Source organism: Merops nubicus, unplaced genomic scaffold, assembly GCF_000691845.1.
Source record: "Merops nubicus isolate BGI_N331 unplaced genomic scaffold, ASM69184v1 scaffold2303, whole genome shotgun sequence".
Classification (NCBI taxonomy): Eukaryota; Metazoa; Chordata; class Aves; order Coraciiformes; family Meropidae; genus Merops; species Merops nubicus.
The window spans coordinates 19,964-41,818 of NW_008599367.1; the positions used below are offsets into that span (position 1 = coordinate 19,964).

Sequence of the window (21,855 nt, forward strand, 5' to 3'; positions counted from 1 at the left end):
TGAGTCCTGAGTAATTTTAAAGTACTATGAGTCAAATCCTGTAAAATTTAACCAATGCAAATAAAATCCAGATTTTACAGTGTTATGCTATTGTGAATAAACTACTTTTTTATTTTTAAAAAAAAAAGAGAGAAATATAGCACTTGGCATTAGCTTTCTGCATAGCTTTGAGCTCTGTACAGTGCACAGTACCCTCTTACAGTCTGGGTAATTAGAAAATCTGAAAAGATGCCGACTGCACTCTTCAGTAGCTGCTGCTTCTTCCTCTGCTTCTTAATTAACGGCGAGTGATTCGTTCTGCTTCAAAACAACCAAGGGTGGAAGACTTTTACAGGGTTTAAATTATATTCTTTCTGCTGCATATGTTTTTGTAAACATTCGAGTTACCTAGGCCCTTTAATTCTTCTGAGGAATACTGTACAATTATACAATCAAATAGTTCAAATGTGTGCCTGGCAGGGAAAAAAACCAACAGTGGAATATGAATATTACCTTAAACATGACAGTATGCTACAAGGAAACAAAAGAGGAAGTTTTCTTTAAGGAACAGCTTGGACAGAGACCAAAATGCTGCTCAGAAACCCTCTGTCAGCACGACACTGCGCGATGGTAAATACGAGATGCTCTCATACCACCAGAACAAATTGTCTGAGCAAATGGGAAGGAAGCACTCCTGCTAAGGAGCGGATCCAGACCCAGCATGAGAGTCAGAATCTTGGTACAGTATTAACAGAGCAACTTACACAAAAATGTCTGTACGCCCCATGCCAGGAAAATGCAGGCACTGATATGAGAGCTGGTAAAGCTCACAGGCTAGCACTGGGGCGTAGCTGTCTGTGATGGAGTTGTTCAGATGCAACTTTCCAGGTGTGGAGGAAGATAAGTTTTTTCTTCCCTCATTTCTCTTGCATGGCAAAAGTAAAGGCACCACTCTGACTGCTCTCCTCCAGCAGAAGGGTCCTGGCCCAGCAGTTAGCTGGTCCCGTGGCTGCTGTAGTCAAAAACCCCTTTCCTGAAGAAGGGTGAGAATTCGCAGATGGTGTGTTTGGACAGAGTTAGACCAACTTTGTCGATGTGCAGTGGAGACGATGGAGACTTCAGCATTGCAGAGAAAAAGCTCCTGAGGTATTTCTGTGGAACGAAATGCAAAATGTCATGAGGTTTACTTGACCAAATTGATTACGACTACTTTGAAGAATTAAATCAACAGCAGTATAAAAGAAAAAAAAGAAACAAGATCTCCGTAGACGGTGAAAAGTCCTTTAAATACCCATCAGCATTTAAATCCTTCCATAAAACAGGTCTACAGGGATGTCTGTAAAAGCTCAGGAAAAGGAGACAAGAAGTATTTGCCATTTTCTTCCCCTGCCAAGCTTAGTAACTGTTCTATTCTGTGCTTGTGTGATGCTTCCTGCTTCACATGACCTGCTAATACTGCTGTCTAGCATTACCAAACACTACAGCAGGTGCAAACCCCCAATCTATTCTGCAGGAATTTCACTACATATGGACACAAAAGGACTTCAGAAATCTTTCCCTTATCAAGCCTCCACAATCCTTGCACCAAAAAGGATTTGTTTTGATCAAGGCCATCTGCACAAGGATTGCACAACTTCCATATTATCTCAGAATATACCAGCATCTTTTCACCCAGCTGCCCTCTAATTTTCTTTTTTAGGTTTTATACATAAGCAGCATTCCCCTTCTCAACAGTTAATATTCACCAGCCACTGTGCAACTTGCATCCACTTGTATCTACAGAAATTGTGACAGATGCACATTAACACAAAGTTAGTTTTCAGAAACCTGATGGGGTTTCCTTCACATATGGGTTGAATTATTGCAAACATTTAGCATGACTTAAGTCATATTTATAAGTTCTGAATGAAACACAGCAGGTAAATGTGGATCAGACCGGTGCTAAAGAAGCAATCAATGTCACCCAAACAGCTGTAAGGGAAATCTCATCTGGAGCACAGGGATAAACTCCCTTGCTCTCCTACAGACTGACCACTGACTAGAAGGTAACTAGAGAAGTTATTCATAAATGTTGTGTGCAGTGGGAAATATATCTGCAGGACAGAACAGTGTGATCTCCACAAGGTTTAGTTATTTGAATGCAGCAGCTTTTGGGTCATGGAAGTGGTTCCATGATTGTGGAGCAGGTCTCATTATTCACTCTCTTCTCAAAGAGAACTCCTCCACAGTGTAACAACCTGTTACCTATTTAAGTATCTCAGTAACCAACTGTATTAATATCAGAAAGCAGGATAACAAAAAACAACAACAAAGCAGCTGACACACAAGCTATTCTCTTGGCAGGATTGGTGAATTTTCTTTTTTTATTCAGATCTCCCACAGGTTGTATTAATGTTCATGAAAAAAAATTTCATTACCAAAATGCCTTCAAGATGAATTCCAACAGACTAAGACGTAATTTAAAGCGAGCAACAGATGTCACATCAACATTTGTCATAATTAGTTCACAAAGTAGGGCCCTTTAGAAAAAGTCCCAATCCAATAATGCCTGAAGGATGAATATAGTAGAAAATCAAACACAAAACATGGCATCCTGTTAAGAGTTTTAGCACTCCGTTGAAAAGTTACTGCAGTAATTCAAGTTTATGGCTGCCAAAGATTCAAAGGTCCCAAAATTTCTTGCCAGAGACATGACCTTTTATGTTCACCTTGGTATGTATGGCCAGATAACTGACGGTCACACCTTTCCTGTAGGTCCAATACTCCTTGTTTTGGCATGATAACTCCAACAGCAGAGCAAAAAAACAAAACCACTGCTGCAAGCACAGTTATCTGACAGGGAAACACTAGGAACAGGAGGTACACTTATTTTCCCAGATCTGTGCTGCATGGGAGCTGCTCAGTGAGTATCACAGATTCTTTGAACATGAAAAAGATCTTTGGGAAAATGGCAACAAGCAGACCCTACCAGATGATGACGGAGTTCATTTTGTATGAAGCTTCCCAGCCATATGGCTTGGCATTATGTGCTCTTCAACAACCACCTCTGAGCAAATTAGTCCTCTTTTAAATCCCCTATCTGCATTTGCCCTCGTTTGCAATGCTGATGCCTCAGCACAGCACAGAGCTGACGTGCCCTTGACACAAAGAAGCTGTTGCTTCAGTGAAATAAAGGCTGCTCTGCCCAGATATGCTGGCTAGGAGTTAAGCCCTGGTGCGAGGGAAACGCTGATGGATGGCATGGGTCTCTGCTCCCACCACAAGCATATGCCTCAATTAAAGAGCTGTGGAAGGTTGCTCTGTCCTGTTGGCTGCAAAGTGGACGACAATGTGGAAGGAAGCAGTAGGAGAAAAGGAAGAGTGCTCTTTGCCAGTGCCTGGAAAGATGCTTCTCAAATTCAGATGGGACAGAGAGAGGATGAGGGTCACAGCAAGCTGGGAGAAGGGCAGGAGCACATCAGCAGCAAGTGTCAGAGATGACAGAAAGAAAAACTTTCTTATAGATCCAGAAAGGACTTGACACTGACTTTGCTGCAACACGGTGGCCACTGCAAGCTGCTAGAGTGGAGGCAAGGCTAGAGGAAAGGATCTCCTCTGTCAGGACTTGGTGGGCAGAGAGAGCTGCTTTCAAAGCTCTTGTATTAAATCCCTCTCCAGCAGAAGATAAGATTTGTCTCTATTTACAGAATAGTGCTACTTGTGCCGAGTTGAAACTAGGTGGGAAGCACTCTAGTATCTTTTGATATGTTCCTTGAAAAAGAATTTCTTTTTCCTTCTGGCAAACTCAGGCTGCCTTCATAGAAACATGCCCAAATTTTATACAAATTAGTGCTGTGAATTCCCACCAGCACTTCACTGATGGCCTCTAATCATTGTCCCTAGTACAGCAATCCTACTCTTAGTAGGTTTGCATGATTACCTTGGAAAGAAAAAAACAAATAAATGCTACAAATACTCCAAAAGGCTTGGTTTTACTCTGTTTTCATTTGTTAGCCTTTCCAAACCCTAGCCATTTGTTCTGGATTATTTAGTCTGGTAATCAATGTTCTTCTGAATGCACTTAGGAGTTTCATTTCACTAATAGCGTTCAACCAACTACATCACTGGTTTGCTGGAAATTATCCTAACTGTAAATTTGTAAACGTCTCAGTGTGAGGGCACAGGACCCTGGCAGTGTAACAAGGGTGTAAAACGGATAACTTACACACCAATAGTGTTGGTTGCTCAGTCTAAACACACATTCAGAAACACCAGTTTAGAAATGGGAAACACTCTTTGCATGTACAAAACACTTAAAGGTAGAAAGCCAGGTTAAAATAAAAAATAAATCCAAAATAGGAAAAGCAGTGGGTTTGCCCTCTTGGCACAACCTTCATGGCTTTTAACATAAAATTTATGACAGTTGTACCTGCAAGTTTTAACTTTGCATTCTAAGTGTTTGCAAATGAAACAAGACTGGAGAACGTGTTTTGAGGCCCAAAGGTTTTTCCTTACTTATTAGTTTGAGCAGCTTTCCCTCCCTTTTAATTATGTGAACAGCAAAATGGCAACCACTTTAAAAGCTTATTAAAAATAATTTTAATAGGGTTCACCTTTTCAGCAGTAGGCCAGCGTTCATCTCATGCTCAATCCATCAGCACAGCAAAGTCATTCTAATGATTTTTGCACTACTTCGTGATGTGGGGACCTCATAATTTTCTGCATTTTAATATAAATCCATAACTTAATTTAAACTTATTAAAGTTATTACAATCAAAAAAGCTTTCTAGAATGTGAAAGTGGTCTTATCATCCTTTCAATTGTGGCATATTAAAGAGGAATTCAGTTCAATGACATTGTTCTCATAATCCATTACAAACAGCAACGGCCTCAGAGACCAATAGCAGAGCTTAGCAAGAATTGGATTTTTTTTCATTAAACTTTGGTGTGTTTAAAAACTCATCAACTCTGGTACTTCCAGAAAGTGAAGAAACTTTGACCTTTCTTTCTCCTACTGCTGTTTTTAGCAATTTCTTAAAAAAAAAATCAGCATTTTATATTCTTTAAATGTAACACTTTACTATTAGCATTATAAATATCACCTGCTAATGACTGACAGAGTTGAAAGCACCACGAACTTTAATGAGATAAACCCTACAATGCTTTGGGGATTTTGGAAACAATAGCTTCTTTTCTTTGAAACAACACTGCCCTTTCAACACTTGCACATCAATGTGACAGTCAAAAGCTCTACCACAAGGTCACAGAAAGACACTGGTGGCAGAGGCAGGACTAATTAACTCGCTCATCTAACTCTAGCATTGGCTCCTCTCTCCCTTTAATAGAGATGCCAGTTTCTCAGCACCAATCACATAATTATTCTGTTGACTAGTGTTAAGTGTTGCAAGCTTTAAATCAAACCTTGTTTTGAATTATTCATGGAGCAAAGCATATGCAGGTACCAACAGCTGTTTTCTATAGGATAGGAATCTGATTACAAAAAAAAAGTGTCAGATTGAAGCATATTCCCTGACAGAAAAGCCACATTATGCTGCAGTCGGGTACCTGCAAGGTAAGCTCTTCCCATGGAGGACTCAAGTCCAAACCAAGCAGACAGGAACAGGCTTTGCTTCCAATCTGTGATCACAAAACTAAGGACCTGCTTAGAAGACAACACTTGCAAAGGGAGCCTGCTGTAATGCAGAAATTGGAGGGCATCTCCTGCTTTTGTCTCCTAGAAAGAAACTGTTGGGCATATGCAAAGGAAAATGAACATTTGGGGATCATTTCCCAAATTAGCCAACTTTCTCTATTTTGGACCTTTCCATTGGTGGCTTGAAGAGGGAAAAAAAGTGACTACCAGTGTGGATTTTCAAATACAAAACACTACAGAAACGCCAGCTATCATCTCTAACTAGTTTCTACTGGCAAAAAAAAAGAAAAAAAAAAAAGAAAAAAAACCAGCTCAGCTTAAATGGCACTGAGAGGGGATGACAGTGTCCCACAGAGCCTTCAGCCTGGTGAAGGTCTGGTCTGGGGTGAATATACAGAATGTGACGAGAAGACATTGTACATCTTCAAGAAAAATAGGATTCAAACTTCTTATTTTTTCTTACTGGCCAAAATCAGAGGGAATTAACATGCTGCATGGGAAAGTAAGCTGGGGTTGCAGCCCATGAGACCACTGGGGAGAGTGAAGAAGCAGGAACTCTTATTAAGAAAAGGGTTGCAAGCTAGATCAGCTCTGCCTCATCTAGGACATGCAGTGCATCTCCTACATCACACAGGACTGGATCACCTGGGTCAGGTGTGCAGAACAAGACAGGTCATTAGTCGCAACATAGGAAGTTTATGAACTGAGCTCCAAGGGATCAGGTTCTCTTATGCCAAATATCCCAGTATTCCACAGTGAAGGGTACTCAAGCTGTCCAAACCAAAGTATTTTATGCAGGCAGTGGTCCCAGCAGGCTCCTCTTGTGGTCTGCAAGGACAGCTCAGCCCTCCATGTCATGATTTGGTTCACCACAGTTAAGCTTCTGCCCTGTGCCTGCCACTAACACCATCTCCCTCTCCTCTGGGGACTCTCTGAGACTAAACTGGCTAATTAGAAGTAATTGCCAGCATAACATTCTGATAGCTCTCTAAAAGTAGTTTCAGATCCATTCCTGCATTTATTAAATTTGAGCAAGCAGGAAAAGAACTGGCAGACTGCAAGAACACAAAATAGGAGGTGGCACTGCTTTGGAGTACAGAGGCTCAAAAGGATGGGGGACTGTACACAGTCTAGATCTTCACTTCCAGCCATTCAAGATTCAGATCGACTCTCCACTCACCAGATATAAACTACCTCAGAAGCACTTTGGTCTTCTGTGGAGTTTTCTTTTTCTTTTTCTTCAGTAAAGAAAACATGAGGTTTCAATTCTTTTCCTCAAGACCTTGACGTATATTGTAAGATACCATAAAGCAGTTCTGAGTAAAACATGTGAGTGGGACAGCAAGTGATATTCAATATCCCAAGTGATATTTCAGGCCCTTCAGGAAGTACCTAATGTCACCTCTGGATCTGTACACACTTATCTCCTTCACCCACTCTTCGGTCATTCTGTGCAGCTGCAATTTCATAGCAGTGAGAAAAAGACTTACTGCCTGGGAGACTACCTGGTGCCTGAAGGATCTTATTTCTCTGCCAAATTGTGAGAAAAAGCTTCTAAAATCATGACCTGATCACCTGGGACGATATCTTTTGCAGGAAGGCCAGGATGGTTGGGTTCTCTTTACAAAAAACTACAGTATTAAGCACTGCCAAGGTTGTGCACAGCTTCCTTCAGGAGCCAGAGGTAACAAGTACTCCAGAATGAATCTATTCCCCAGGTAGCAGAGACCCTGCTCAAGTCACACACAGCTTCTGTGAGCACAAACATTTTTCTGGAGAATAAAGACAGAATCAAAAGTTTGCAAAGGCCAAGTCACCACTCTGTTAGTCATAATATTAAATAGGGGTGGGGTTATCCTATTCAGATTGGCAGATATTAATTAGGCTTAAGGCTAGATTAACTGGTTTCATGTTACACAAGCAAAGGATTGACTCATTTTAATCAAATTCTCCCTGTTCAGTTTGATTAGGCCTAATCAAAAGCAAGGTTGTCTACAGATCATGCCTAGTACACTGAAAAAAATAAACCAAATAAAGAACAAATCAAGAACTTCCCAATCAGTATCACCTTGACCTGTGCTTGCATGTCTTACACGTGCACATAAAACTCCAGCCCACACTCCAGCAAGGTCCATGCAAAACCAAGTCTGTACATAGCCAAGCACAAGGCACAGGCTGGCTCTCCTGAAGCACACCTATGTCCAACTTCCAGCTGCCTCACCGACCTGGCCTGCACAAATGTCCTCTTACCAATGGAGGAAAGCAAGGCTGGCACTGCAGGAGCCAGTACTGCTGGGGATGCACCAGCCAGGCCCAGTTTTGAGGGGAGCAGAGTGTATGCTGCAAGCTCCAGCTGCCTGTGCTATGAGATGGCTATATTTCTTATGAAACCAGATTTTATGGGTTTTCCTTAACAGAAATACTACAAGTATTGCAGATAATGCTAGTTTGGTTGTTTGTTTTCAGTTTACTAGCAAATATCTTGCCAATTTGGCTGTGATAAACATACATAAACTCTTAACTTGTTAGGCTGAACTTGTTTGCTAAGTAGCTATACAGGAGGAGATGAGCTAGAAAGCTCCTACCAGAATTGTAATGCAGCTCTGTTGTTAGTGAACACATTTACCTATATAGCTCCCAAATGCTACTATGTCTGTAAATGCTGGGTATATAAACAGAGAATTTTACTATGATAGCAAAGAATTTAGCCTTTGCTTTTACTGGAGCTACAAAACTGAAGTATGGAGAAGTGTGTTCCTGCCACTGCAGTGGCATGAACACTGCAGCAGTCTGTGCTGGTGGTGGACTTCAGCCAAAGGAGAAACGCAGCAATACCACACACACCACTCCTTTGGGCATCTTTAGAGGTACCTAAATGACTTTGTAACTAAGCAGGTAAGAATCAAGCTCTTTAAGCAGCTAAATTCCATTTAAAAAACCCAGGATTTACATTTTTAGTTCCTTGGAAAACTCTCCTTGTGTTTTTTATGCACAGCGTAATACAGATTCCTTGAATCAGGGTTTGCTTCCTCCACAGCTATCCAGGTGAAAGCTGATTTTACCACTACACCTCCAGAAGGGTTTGAGTGTCACTAAAATCTAATTTTACCCAGGGTGGTACTGAAAGGTACTTGAATTCATACACCTTTTTGAATTTTCATAATGCACAAGCATTCTAAGAGATGCCAGTTACGATTCAAGGTGAAATTGCTCTCCTAGGTTTTCAAAATCCAAACTATTCATTAGAGCTATTTAGAGCGTTTTTCTGTGCAAGTCTAATGGCATGAGCACATTATGTTGAATTACTATTATGCTGCATCAATTGAATTAACTTCTGAAGTCGGTCTACATTCCAAATTACAATCTTATTCTGACTGAAATTCATTTAAAATCCACAGGACTTAATATTTCTTACAGTGCCTGCATGCTAAAAGCTTATATTCATTGGCTTTAAGTAGCTCTGATGAAAACTGAATTGTAGGCTGGCAGGAATAAAAAAAACTAAAGCCTCCAGAGCTGTGATTTACAGGTGCTCTATCAGTATGAGTTTTCTTTTGGAAACGAACTGCCATATTAAAAAAGATCAAAACAGACTTGACTAGTGAAGGAAACCAATCTTTCCACCGGAGCACAAGTCAAAACAAGTCCTGTCAAAATCTATTCTGCAAGAACAACACGGGGATTGAATTTACCAGGCACCCCTGGGCCAGCAGCGACAGCCTGGAGTGGCCTTGGCAAGCAGCTACCAAAGCATTTGACATGCATCACCCTCTGCTTCCTTTGGTGAAATCAGATGCTGGAGGATGACGGATACGCTCGCTTTGAAAATGGATAGCACCAAGTTCAACCCAGTGTCCTTGGTCGAGAGCTGCCTTTATTCATCTGCTCCCATCTGAAGGTGGAGAGCTATTACTGGAGACTGATAAAGGTGTACCACTTCAGAACTTGATTTGTAGGAGGGTGCTGGGAGATTTATTCTGAACTGACAGCAAAACACATTAGGATGTGGAGCTAAACTGGATTTCGAACTATATGCTGTCACATCTTCTGAACTTACTAAACCATGATAAACATACTTCCTGATTTTCCACTACTCTAAAGTCTCCAAAAAGGAAAGAAAAAAACCAGTCCCTTGGCCCCCAAATGCACATCCTATTTACTTATTGGGTTGTAATGGTGATAAACATTCTATCACAAAAAAAAATTCCATTTTTTGAGGTAGGGATCTGAAATTGTACACTTAAATAAAGAAACACTAAAATTATTATAAAAGGGGCATGTATATTATGTAAAACTACCTGTAGCAAACAACTTTTCAGACCCGATCTTGAATCTGGTTTGAGCAAATGAGACCAAAGGGCTGCTTAAGATCACTGTTCCTTTTGCATCCAGTAGCCTGTTGGACCAGAGCTTAAAATTAACTCAGCTAAGTAAATAACCTCAGGCCTTCACTCCTTCTAAATGACCATCTCTGTCATCTGTTATAAGAATAATGTCTTGCTTTTGCTGCAGGCCTGGCTGAGTGTCTATGGCATTTAATCAAAGTAACATTTTATTGGTATGGGATCATAGCTGACATGCACAAAGTCCTAATTTCTATTTATTTGTACCTAGTGACTTTAATGAATAAGTAAAATTAATTTTATTCTTTTTTTTTGAAGCCAACATGCCTCACACAAGAAGCAGCATCACCCCAAAAAAGATGGGATGATTGACTGCTGAGAACTGCTACAACTCCTCTTTGAGGGCTGCTGCTTCAAAGAAGGGAACCCAGGTGCCTTGGGCAGCCCCAGTGATGCACTGAAGGCTGAGAACCTGACGTGTGAAATTGCTCCAGCATGGCTCACTGCAAAGTCTTACTGTCTGCAGGCAAGGCAAGACTTTAGTGTCATTGCTGGAAAGCAGTGATTTTTGTTCTCAAATTTTTTAAGCAGTTACTAGAGGTTATGAAAGGCACTTGGTGCAGACTAACTACACCTAATCTAGAAAATGATCCATGGCATGGATTTCATATAACTGATATTCACAATATGGCCCAACCACACACGCTCTTTTATCTTTGTGGATGTGTCTCTGCTTTTTCTTTCTGTTCCCATTGCATCCCTATTCCTCTAGTGGGAAATTAAAATCATCACTCCAAGATGCTGCATTCTATAATTCAGACTAAGGGTATGAAACAATCTTCTCTCAGATTATCAAACGCTGACATTTGCAGCCATTTGCTTTTGCACTAGCACTTATAATGGATGTGTGTTCATGTCTGTAACAAAAGGAAAAGCTTCCTTTTATCTTACAGTGATTATCAAAATGTATTCTGAATGCTTTCTGAAGTCCACCTCACTGAGATGCTTCTAAGAAGAGTATTTACAACCACACGGTCAGGTTGGTGAGCAGCTGGCTTTAAAGCTCTGGTATTAGGAGTGTTGTTACAAGCTGATATCGGAGTCTAATAATTTCCTTTCCATAGTCACTTTGAGCTGACACATAATCAGTAGGTTTGAAAGGGCTTTGTGACAGGTGCCAATCAGGAAAAATCAGACAGAAATGGGAACTGACCCCACTTGACAGGGTTCTTGCCATTGAAACATCAATTTACCTGTAACTAGCATCAAGTAAGTTGTCTCAGTTAAATGTGTTAAGGGATGGAGCCGTGAAACAGAGGCTGGCAGGACACAGTCATGAAGTTCATACTAAATATTCAGACACTGAATCATCTGAAATCTCATTAAAATGTTTCTGCCATCATGACTGTCAGGAAAACCTCAAGAAATGAGGTCTCAGACTCAAACATTCTGTTTGCCCAAATTTGTCGACAAATACTTGGAGGTTCTTTTCCCCTGAGATGTTTCTTTTGTTGGTTGCCACTGAGGTGTTAAATCTGAAAATAAGACAAAACAGGAATGAATTCAAGTTCAAGGAAAGGTGCCGTTTCCATTCTTTCATGTTTTCCTTAAAAACCTGATTCTTGAGCCACACAAAACCAGCAGAATCTCACTTTCCCAGGGTAACACTGGAGTGGCTAGCTTTAGAGCCTTATACCAGAAAAAAACTTAGAAACTCTCACCTCCAAAGGAACTCAAGGGAACACAAACTAAAAACACCACAAAGTGTTTCAATGGCAAATTAAAGAATCTGATCTTGGAAGCCTAATTATGACCGTAGGTAACAGCAATATTTCAGTCAGTTCAGTGTCTACGATGCTCTCCCCAGCTGGTTCTACAGATTCGAGAGCAAAATTGAATTATGCAGTTCATACAAGATTTATTTCGGCCTCTTGCATTAACACCTATCATTGAAAACCTCATCAGCAGACATCAGGAAGTGAGGAGGTTAAGGACAATTGTATTATTAATTTTAAATAAATTGAGCGTGTCTATCTTTTAAAGAGGTTTAAAGTAGGAAGAAAAAAAAAGGCAGAGCAGAGACAGTGCCAGGAAGATGTATGTGCTCCTACAGAACCTGAAGTGTACTCGCTTTACCACACAGTTACAAATTGACTTCCTTTCATTCCCTGAGCTCTGCAAGTGGCAGCCAAAGGAAAGACACGACTCCTACTGACTGTTGGTGCATCCCCAGTCCCCTGTTCCCCTTTGCTGTCCACAAACAAACCTGAGAAAATGCAGCAGTGGGAATAGGGAATGGGAAACAGGGAACAGAGACAAGGAGATAGGCTGAGGCTTGAGGGAGTTTTTGTTTTCCTTTAAGCAACAACTTGTTGGGATTTTGTCAGAATAACGATTGTTTTTTTCCTAAGCACAATGTTGACAGCAAGAGCAGAACAGAAATCCTAGTGGGTTCATAACTGTGAAGGCTTCTGACCAAAGGAGTCAAGAAACTTGACTCAATCTGCTATGTCAGCTTAGACAGTTACTCCTGCCCAGTTTTTCTGGATGCACAATGGCAAAATAAGGCTAATAATAATATTCACAGTGTAAAAAAGCATGAGTCTTAAGAGAAGAAGAAAAATAATCAAAGGAATGTTAAGATATAGAAACAGTATCCAAAAGCTGGGATTTCAGAAAAACTACTTTTTTTCTGTCATCCACAGACCTAGCAACTCACCATGGAATAAAAGATATTTTCCAGTTAAAACAAGAAGAGACAGATTCACTGAATCACCTATCTCTTGTGTTGTGTTTCCTTGACAAAGTTTTTATTAAAAAAAATAATAAAAAAGAATACACATCACCTGGTGTCATATTTGAAAAGGATCCCATACTCTTACCCACTGATTTCTAGTTGCATGAAAGTATAGATATGCACTAACTTCTGTTCATTATCTTTAATCAAAAGAATTCTTGCCTGTTTCATTTAAAGCGGATTTAATCAAGCAAGGTTGGCTCTGAAGTGAAATTACAATCTTTAGACTGCTGAACAATTAATTTAGAGTTTTGCCCTGCAACAGGTCCCTGATGAAATACTAAATGAATAGATTGCAATAGGGCATTTTGGATAGGCAATTTTAAATACAATTTAGGTGTTTTCTCTTAGGATGTATAGGCAAAACCTTTGTGCAAACTTGCATTTATTTATCCAAAGCCCTATGGAAATTTAAGGTATTGCTCAAAATATACCAACAAACATTAAAGCAAAAGTGTTTACAGTGCAACCACATGCACTCACGTGAGAGATCAAAGACTTCTCCTCATCAGCTTTATCTCACACAAAAAGTGCCTTCCTACCAACAAGGCATTGTGAAGCTTTTGGTTATTAAGTTACTAGCTAGGATAAATGAAAGAACTTAATGTTTTACATAAACTTTGCATTTATTGTGATTTTAAATCACAATCCTCATAATGTCAGGCTCTCTGGAGGCTTTGACTCCAGGTAATTTCATCTCCATTATGATGAAATATGCCCACTTCTAATCTTGAGCTGAAATAATGTAACTCTACTTGACAATCCTAAAACAAAACAAGCCCTACAGCCAGCCACCCTGAGCCTAGTTGCCATGCAATGTACTACAAACCTCCCTGCTGTCCTCAGTATTCCTATTGTGGCAAGAATCTGAGAGGGGATGTGTAGTAAAAAACAAACTCTTCCTAAACTTTCATGCAAAGATGGTTTTGAGAAATCATTTTACAGTTAGGTGAAAGGAAAATTTCCCTGACTAAAGCCAAAGCGAGTCGAATAAAATAACAGTTTTGATACCTGCACTAGAACCAGCTCCCTGATTGTTCTGTATTTAACTGGAAGAGTAGTTTTTGCTCCTACAGTGACTCCCAATCTATCTGCTTCATCCTCCCAGAGCAGACCAACAGCTGCTGTTTGCTTCTGATGTAAATCTGTGATCCTGCAAGACCATTTCAGTAATCAACTGCTAATTCCAGCAAATACTCTAGTCAGCCTGGAATGGAATGACAGTTTAAGTTCTCTTATCTCTCACACAGGTGTACAGTAGAGATTGAAAAGGAAAATTGATGAATTAAAAAGGAAACTGCTGTTGCTCAGAGATGACTCATGGAAAGCACTGGACAAGCCAAAGCTGCACTATCCCACTTCAACCCAAAAAAGTTCAGGAAAAGCAATGTGAAGTCACAGCTCATTTAAGGTGTGCAAATACCTCATGTGAAAGCTGGAAAATCAGAGTAATTTCTTTGTCATCTACCACCAGGATGACAGCTCTACTAATGATCTCATAATACAGAATATTTGTTCAGAACACTTATCAGGCTGATATTTGTCAGGCTGTCAGCTGTTTCTACTCAGTAAAGTCAGCTCAGATGTTGGATAAGAATATACAGCTTTGTTGGCCTGGAAGTTGTCAGTGGCCTTTAGTTTTTCTAAAAATGTGGTATTAGCTCATTAGTTCTTAACTAACTGTGTGGAGCAATCAAACAATTTTATACCATGCTACAGCTGTATCAACACATCACCTCCGAGGCTTGAAAGAGATTGCAAAGGGTTTGCAGCAAATCAAGATAGAGGATCAGGTATGAAAGCCAACTGAATACAAGCCATGTTTCTGCTTGTTATCAAGGTCTAGTGCTCTCACCTTTTACCTGATTGAATTCTCCATGTGAGAAATGCCCTATGGTCAGAAGGCCAAGAAAGCACGTCCCTTACAGAGGCAATCCATCCATTTACTGCTTCTTGGCTAGCGCACTGAAGTGTGCTCAAGGTTCACACCAGATTGAAAGCCACAAGGCAGTAACAGCCAGTATTTTAAATAGAACTGGTGCCTGTGCCACCTTCCACTACTGCACTTTCTCTGCCTGCCAAATATTTTCCCAGTATAACTCAAGATGTGCTTCACTAGTTAGGTGATTTCTCCTTCTTCACCAAGAAGGCTGCACTTAGGTTAGCTGACACTCTCCAGCCTCTGGCAAAGCCAGAGCAAACCACTGCAAACTACAGAATGAAAAGAAAATGCCATGATTAGAGATCCAGACATAAGGGGTTTTTGCTCAGCTTGTTACATCAAATTCTTCATGGTAAGGATGGTAACATTTGCTTGGCTCCTTGCCCTCTCTCTACCCTTCTCTTAGCCATGGGGGATTTTTGGTTTCTCCCAACACCCAGTGATTTGTCAGGATTGCTCAGTGCCATGGTCAAGTGTGCTACCTGGTAAATGGCAAAACATATTCATGTGAACAGTGGTCATATTACAGAATCACATCATAGAATGGTTTGGGTTGGAAGGGACCTTAAAGATGATCTAGTTCCAACCCCCCACTGTGGGCAGGGACACCTCCTACTAGAAAAAGTTGCTCAAAGCCCCATCCAACACGGTCTTGGACACTTCCAGGGATGGAGCACCCACAATTTCTTTGGGCAACTTGTTCCAGTGTCTCACCACCCTCACAGTGAAGAATTTCCTCCTAATATGTAAGCTAAATCTTCCCTCCTTCAGTTTGAAACCATTATGCCTTGTCCTATCACTACACTCCCTGATAAAGTTATGTTACTACTGTGTTTGCAAAATATATAGGTAATCAAGTTTTTATGACTTAATTTAGTTAAAATACATACAATTTAATTTTAAGCTAATAACTGGCTATATAGAGAGCTGTAAGAACTACACGACCATGATCAACGCATCACTATACACAGCAGTTTTAACATTTAGAAACATTACAATAAAATGTTAGTAAATCAATGAAAGGTCAGAAAGATTAAGGGATTAAATTTCTTACTGGTACAAAAACATGCAAACTGAGTACTAGACTGGAATGTGGCCATGCCTTTACACTGTCTGCAGAGGACACGAAACAAAAAAAAAAAGCAGATTACATCTTGTGCTACATACAAGACAGCTTCACATCAAAAGTCAGTGGGAAGGTGTTTTGTTGGTAGATCAAAGAAAAGGTGAAGTACATAGACAAAATTCAAAACAACATGCAAGAAAAGTTTCCAGTTGCAAGCAATCTACTTTTGTATTAATTTCTCTACAGTGCTATTTAATGTTACTTTAGCTCTACAAATAATATAATTCTTGACAACTTGCATGCTCAGGTAATCCTCATGTGGCTACAACATAATTGCAGGGTCCATAGTTAAGTCTTTGTTCACACTCCTTCTTTCCCAAAACCCCACCTCCTGCCCCTGGGCCGCAACAGCACGTGCATTAACACAGAAATAAAAAGACCTAATGTGTGACAGGAGTCAAAATTATGCCATCCACATGGCATTGCAGAACAAGTAAAAAAACCCCAAACCCTCATAAACTCAGCAGCCTTGTCCACAATGAAATGAGGTTTTAAAATTAATTGAAAAAAAACACATTCAGAAAGCTAGGTTCCAAAATAAAGCTCGAAGATGCCTAAATATTGCTTTCCTTCTGTCATGAGATTTTTGCATATAGTAACTATGACAAAATAGTAAATCTTCAGCTAACAAATTACATTTCAAGTAGCAATATTTCTTCTACTCGTCTTGCACAGAGACCATCTGTCTGCAGTGAACACTTACCTCACCCACAACCTTTCCCCTAAAACAAATGTACCTCCTATGAATATCTCTGAAGAGTTGCTTTTTTTTCTCCTAGACCAGGATTAATTCCATTTTTTTTTTTAAAGCACGTTTCATCACTTTGCAATCTACTGCTGCCATCTCCTGTGTTAAATGAAGCAGCAAGTAACTTCACACTTAGAAGCAGGCTATTTAGCTTTGACTGTATGGGAATGGTTGTGTTGGTCAGTCAGAGAGTTCTCCACCAAAACACAGCACAAAAGCCTGTCAGAAAGTTGGCGTTACCTCTAAGTGACTCCGTCGCTCTGCAATTACTCGTTCGTCCTTGTTTCCAAAGAGCTTCTTTGGAGGGAATTCTAAAGTGGCAAGCTGGAAGACATTAAAGGATGAAAACGGCATCAGAAGTGACAAGCTCAAATGAGAAAAATTCTCTTTAAACTATGAAGCAACTGGGAAGAAGAAAATGCCAAATATTCATGAGCTACAGTATAAGCTATTAGCAAATACCACATTACACATTTCAACTGATGTTATTGCTATCAGGTCTGTAGTACTGCTAAGATAACAACACACTTTGTCAAAAATAAGAGACAGAAAGCAAATTTAGGAATCAGACTGCCTCCCTTTGCCTACATAAAGATTACGAAGTTGCAAACTGAATCTGTTCTGATAGCGCCGAGAAGTAAGAAACATCTTTTTTTGATATCTACTTTTTTTTTTTTTCAAGATTGCTCTGATGTCACTTAAATCTGGGGTGTCCAACCATACCACCATGCAATTTGTCTTCTCTTATGTTGTATCATAAACGTAAGATCATTGCATCTAAGAAATATCACTGAAGTTATGCTGTGGAAGATGACACTGCTGGACTTCAGCTGACACCTGAGTTCAACCTGAGGGACCTCTCATTGTTCCTTGAACTACAACTTCTTCCTTTACAGCAGGGACAGACTAAGAGCATACACCTACAATGTGAAAGCAGGTAAGATGGTGGGCAGTGGGACTTCTTGAGCTGTAACTCAGCTGTAGCTCAGTCACATTCAAATGTGTGTCCATGCTGGAACCTCAGAGCTTCAGAACCGTTCTGAAGTTCACATGAGCAGGCCAAATCCCATTTATCACACTGAAAACGAAGAAGCAGCAGCACAACTCCTAGAAACAACTATTCATATCTGTCCTTATAGGAGTTCTTCCACAGATGTGTTCCAAAGGTATCTTCTCAGTTCTTTTTCATCTTGCAGGAACTGTGGCAAGCTACAACGGTAAGGGAGAGAGCAAGGGAACTGTTTTCCTTTCTTGTACACCAACAAATAAAATGCTTGAACAAATTCCAGGTAGCTGTATCTTGAAAACACACAAAAGACTCAAGAATTGCTAACAAGTACCAACAAACTTGGTCTGCTAAGCTGCTGTTGCTAGGAATGATGCACAAGAAAGCAAGTCCTCTCCACATAGTTTGTGTTTGCACTTGAAGCCACATCAAAAACAATTTCTTCCCAGCTCTCACTGTACAAGACAAAAATCTGCAACCTCACATTGGTATTGCTGGAACTGTTTTGTAGGCAAAAGTGTAAAAATGTCTCCTGCATGAATTCCCCTGGCTATTCAATGATATTGAAATAATAAACAAGATGCATCATTTTCTAGTATATCAGCACATACAGGACTGTAGAGAATTTTTGGCTGGTTACAAGAAGCAGAAATAGACTGAATTAAATTAGGAGCTTCATTATCAGCATTGAATGTAAGCATCTTTAAAATAGAGTGGAATTCTGCAATACAAATCATTTATTCCCATTTTCTGGTTCAATTCCAACTTGGCTAATTTTAAATAAATGCCTAGACATCTACAAATGAGTGACAAAGTCATGTGGGTCATCAGAGGAGACTGAAGAGATGTCTGCTTTGCATCAGTCTTGTCAGCATGCCCCAATTATATTCCTCAAATTTCTCCAACCATATTCTTCTTGGTGTGCCTGCTTTCTCATGTTGGCAGGACAAGCAGTTCACAACCAAACAGCATCCTGTAATTACATCCTTGGGACTTATTTTCACTGCATTACTCTTTAACCTATACAGGATTATAAGTGCCAGTATTTTCAAGGACTTCAAAAATCCCACCCCTGCAGAAATCATGTTTAATTACAATAGTACTGCATCATGTCACTGCCAGAAACAAGCAAGGTAAAGCAACTACCACAATTCCCTCAAGGCCCTAGGGAGACTGTTTTTATATTTATTTGCTAATAAATCCTTTCAGTATGGAATTTTAAAATAGTGTCTCTTAAAAAGCAATTTGCACAAATAAAAAAACCCCGACTGCTACAATGTCCTCAGACACACTCTCTAGAGTCAAAGCAAAGGATTAAAGCTAAAATCAGGAATGATTTATCTAAACTAAGTTTGATTTTAATAGGCATTTGAAGACAGATTCTGCAAAACTCGGGGATGGGCATGTTGTTTTCCTAATCTGTTCACTTTCTGGAGACATCTTTGAAGAAAAACAGTTGCATTTTTTAAAGCCAGTAACTTTTGCTAAACTCATTCAAACCAAAGTAGCTACTCATGTAGTTTTAACATTTCTTAACTCCCAAACCACTACGATGCACAAATCTTTGAAACCAAGGCAATGGAAGCCCATTATTACAGTCATGAATTTAATGCACAAGAGAAAGGCTTTAGCCAGTAAGCTCGGCTCTGAAATGCTCAAAAAGTCACAACATTCAGCTAAATGAAAATCATAATTTCATTTCTGGTCAAGATCTGGATCTGAATACTTTGGACTTACCAGAACCATGTGTAATACAAACCTCCACCCAGAGCAGAATGCCAATGGGCCAAACGATCCCTGGCACACCAATATATGTTACTTACGTTTGTAACACACATGTGCATGAACAGAATAAATCTACACACAATAGGTAGCTTGGGAGGGTTTTGCATCCTGCAGAGGGTATGTTATAATGGACTGAACATCTACTACAGGCACCATCTCTATGGGGCTGGATGCAGAAGAAAAACCTCCAACTGAAGACTGCACATCACTTCAGCAAGCCCTGGAAGCCCCGAATTACTCCAATACATTCTACTCTGCTACCTGCCAAGAGTCCAATACACACCAAAATGAAAGGGACAGTCAAAACTCCCCTGGGTTGAGCATCAGGCTGGCTGAATGCTCCCACAGACATCGTGGCACCAGTATTCACCCATTTCACAGTCAGAACATTATCTCTGCAACAGGAGAACTAATATCAGTTCATGCAGCAATATGAATTACGCAGTCATCTATGTGACTGTGGAATAGTGTGTTCACTGTAACAGGATGATAGTGCATTTTAATATACTTATATAGAAGTACAATATTAATATATTTACCAGAGGTGGTGTGCTTTTTTATATATATATATATATATATATATATATATACACACACACCCCACTGATCTGTCACTCTGATTGAAACTTACTTTAGTGTGGGGAAAAACGTATTGGTGCAAAAGTTCCAGAAATATGCAGTGACGATAAAATGTTGTCACCTTATCATCATCTTGGTTTATAAAAAGAAAATAAAATCTGCCCAGTAATATGAAAATCTTGAAGTAATGATAAATGTTGACCTAATTTTCTAGAAAGATCCTCTGTCCTGATGTATCATTTGACATACAGACACTGAATGTAATCGTGTGTGATTCAGAAATGCAACAATTCGAGAGGATTTTGATGCTTATCTAAAATACCTTAGTTAAGTGAAATGGCAGTAGCAAATATTTCAATATATTCATTAGATTTTGTTGTTAGTAGTGCTACAATGCCTTTAAGAAACTGCACAGTAACTTCAGATGAGATTACCACTGCTACAGGTTAATGCATACAGCACAGTATGGGACTGAGCCACATTTGTTCTGTCACTTAAATATGTAAGAGATCTGCAGGTGTAGATTTTGCATAAGGATGTTTGCCTTGGCTCAAACACTGTAAGAGAATTTCACAGTATCCAGATTCAGGCGTATAAATTCTTCTTTCAGAATTAAATGGCTGCGTACCTTCTGGCTCAAATTAATTCTTCGAGGGTCACATCTTGCCTACGAGATGAGTGCTTTGCAGCAATACCAGGCGTTAACAGTGGGAATCCACAGGTAGCAAGGTAAATTATTCTATTTTCCTGAAATTTCTGAAGCACGCCCCTCATCTCCCTGTCCCCCTGGCTGCACTGGCAGTGAAAGCATTTGGCAGTCTGTCTTTTTTGCTGCGGATGTTTCTTCGTTTTCTAGGGCTGCTGATGAGGTGATGTGTTTTCTGTCAGGGGAAATTAAGAGGCATATTCCCCAGCCTGACAGGAAGAGAGAGCCTGAATGATTTCCTGAGAAGCTTCTGTATGTAACATGCAAGATTTCTAATTTTTATTTTGGCTGCAGAGGCATTCCCCTGCTATACTTAATTACAGCATTGCTGCAATAGTAATTCCATTACATACACAGGAGTGTGCACATTTATCCATACACACAGCATGGGCAAGGCTGGGACTACTCTTAGACCCAAAATGCAAAGCCAGGTAATATTTTAAAATAGTACAATGACACCTGAAGACTGCTTATCAGCACTCCTAATGTCTTTTAGACATTAAACTTTTTACAGTTAATGACATTTATCCTACCTGGCAATCGTTGCTAGGCAGTAGCAGTCTTAGGGAGAAGCAAGCAGTCATTTGCAATTTATTATAAAGAAATTAGAGAATAAAGGCTGTGTTTTATTTCTGGGTCTTGTATTACTTGGAGGCATCTTATTTATCTTCATCTCAGCAACCTTATCTGTAGGAAACAACACTTACTTACCGTGATACAGGATTTGTGAGATTACCGTGATCAAGTTTAGACAGCACCAGGTCCAGTCCTCGAGTGGAAGGTGCTTCATGACTAGCAAGTGTTATTCTAGTCATTTTTGAACAGCTTAATGGATTCCTGTACTTCTCTGGCATTTCAGGCAGGAGACTGGCTTTAACGAGGTTATCAACATGCATAGACACAGGTAAGAGTAGATGGCAGATGAGTAAGTGACCCTTTTTTAGTCACCTATTTTATCCTATATATAACTTCTTGATCCTAAGATTCATCCACTTCTGGAAACAGTATAGACCCAACAACATCTGCATGGAAGCATGCTCTTTTGAGAGGAAACCATACACCTTCATAACCTTCAACTACTGAGCCCCAGAAGAGATGTAAACTTGGATACTGGCCTCTTGGAAGCCAAGAGAGTGCAAATGATGACCCCAATACCAGGAAAGGCTCTGGTGGGACAGGGTGCACTCTCTTTTCAGGAGCTTTAAGAAAACA

At 39.9% G+C, this 21,855-nt stretch overlaps 1 protein-coding gene across 1 annotated transcript in view; it reads right to left on the reverse strand.

Annotated features, from left to right (window-relative positions):
• Positions 1-972: 972 nt before the first annotated feature.
• The window catches only part of KIF16B (kinesin family member 16B), a gene marked incomplete at its 5' end in the record, with an annotated part of 121,923 nt that continues 101,040 nt past the window's right edge, over positions 973-21,855 (reverse strand). The window contains 2 exons of the mRNA XM_008937337.1: positions 973-1,131; positions 16,808-16,891. Coding sequence (XP_008935585.1) covers positions 973-1,131; positions 16,808-16,891 — 243 coding nt within the window. The remainder of the gene's footprint in view (positions 1,132-16,807; positions 16,892-21,855) is intronic.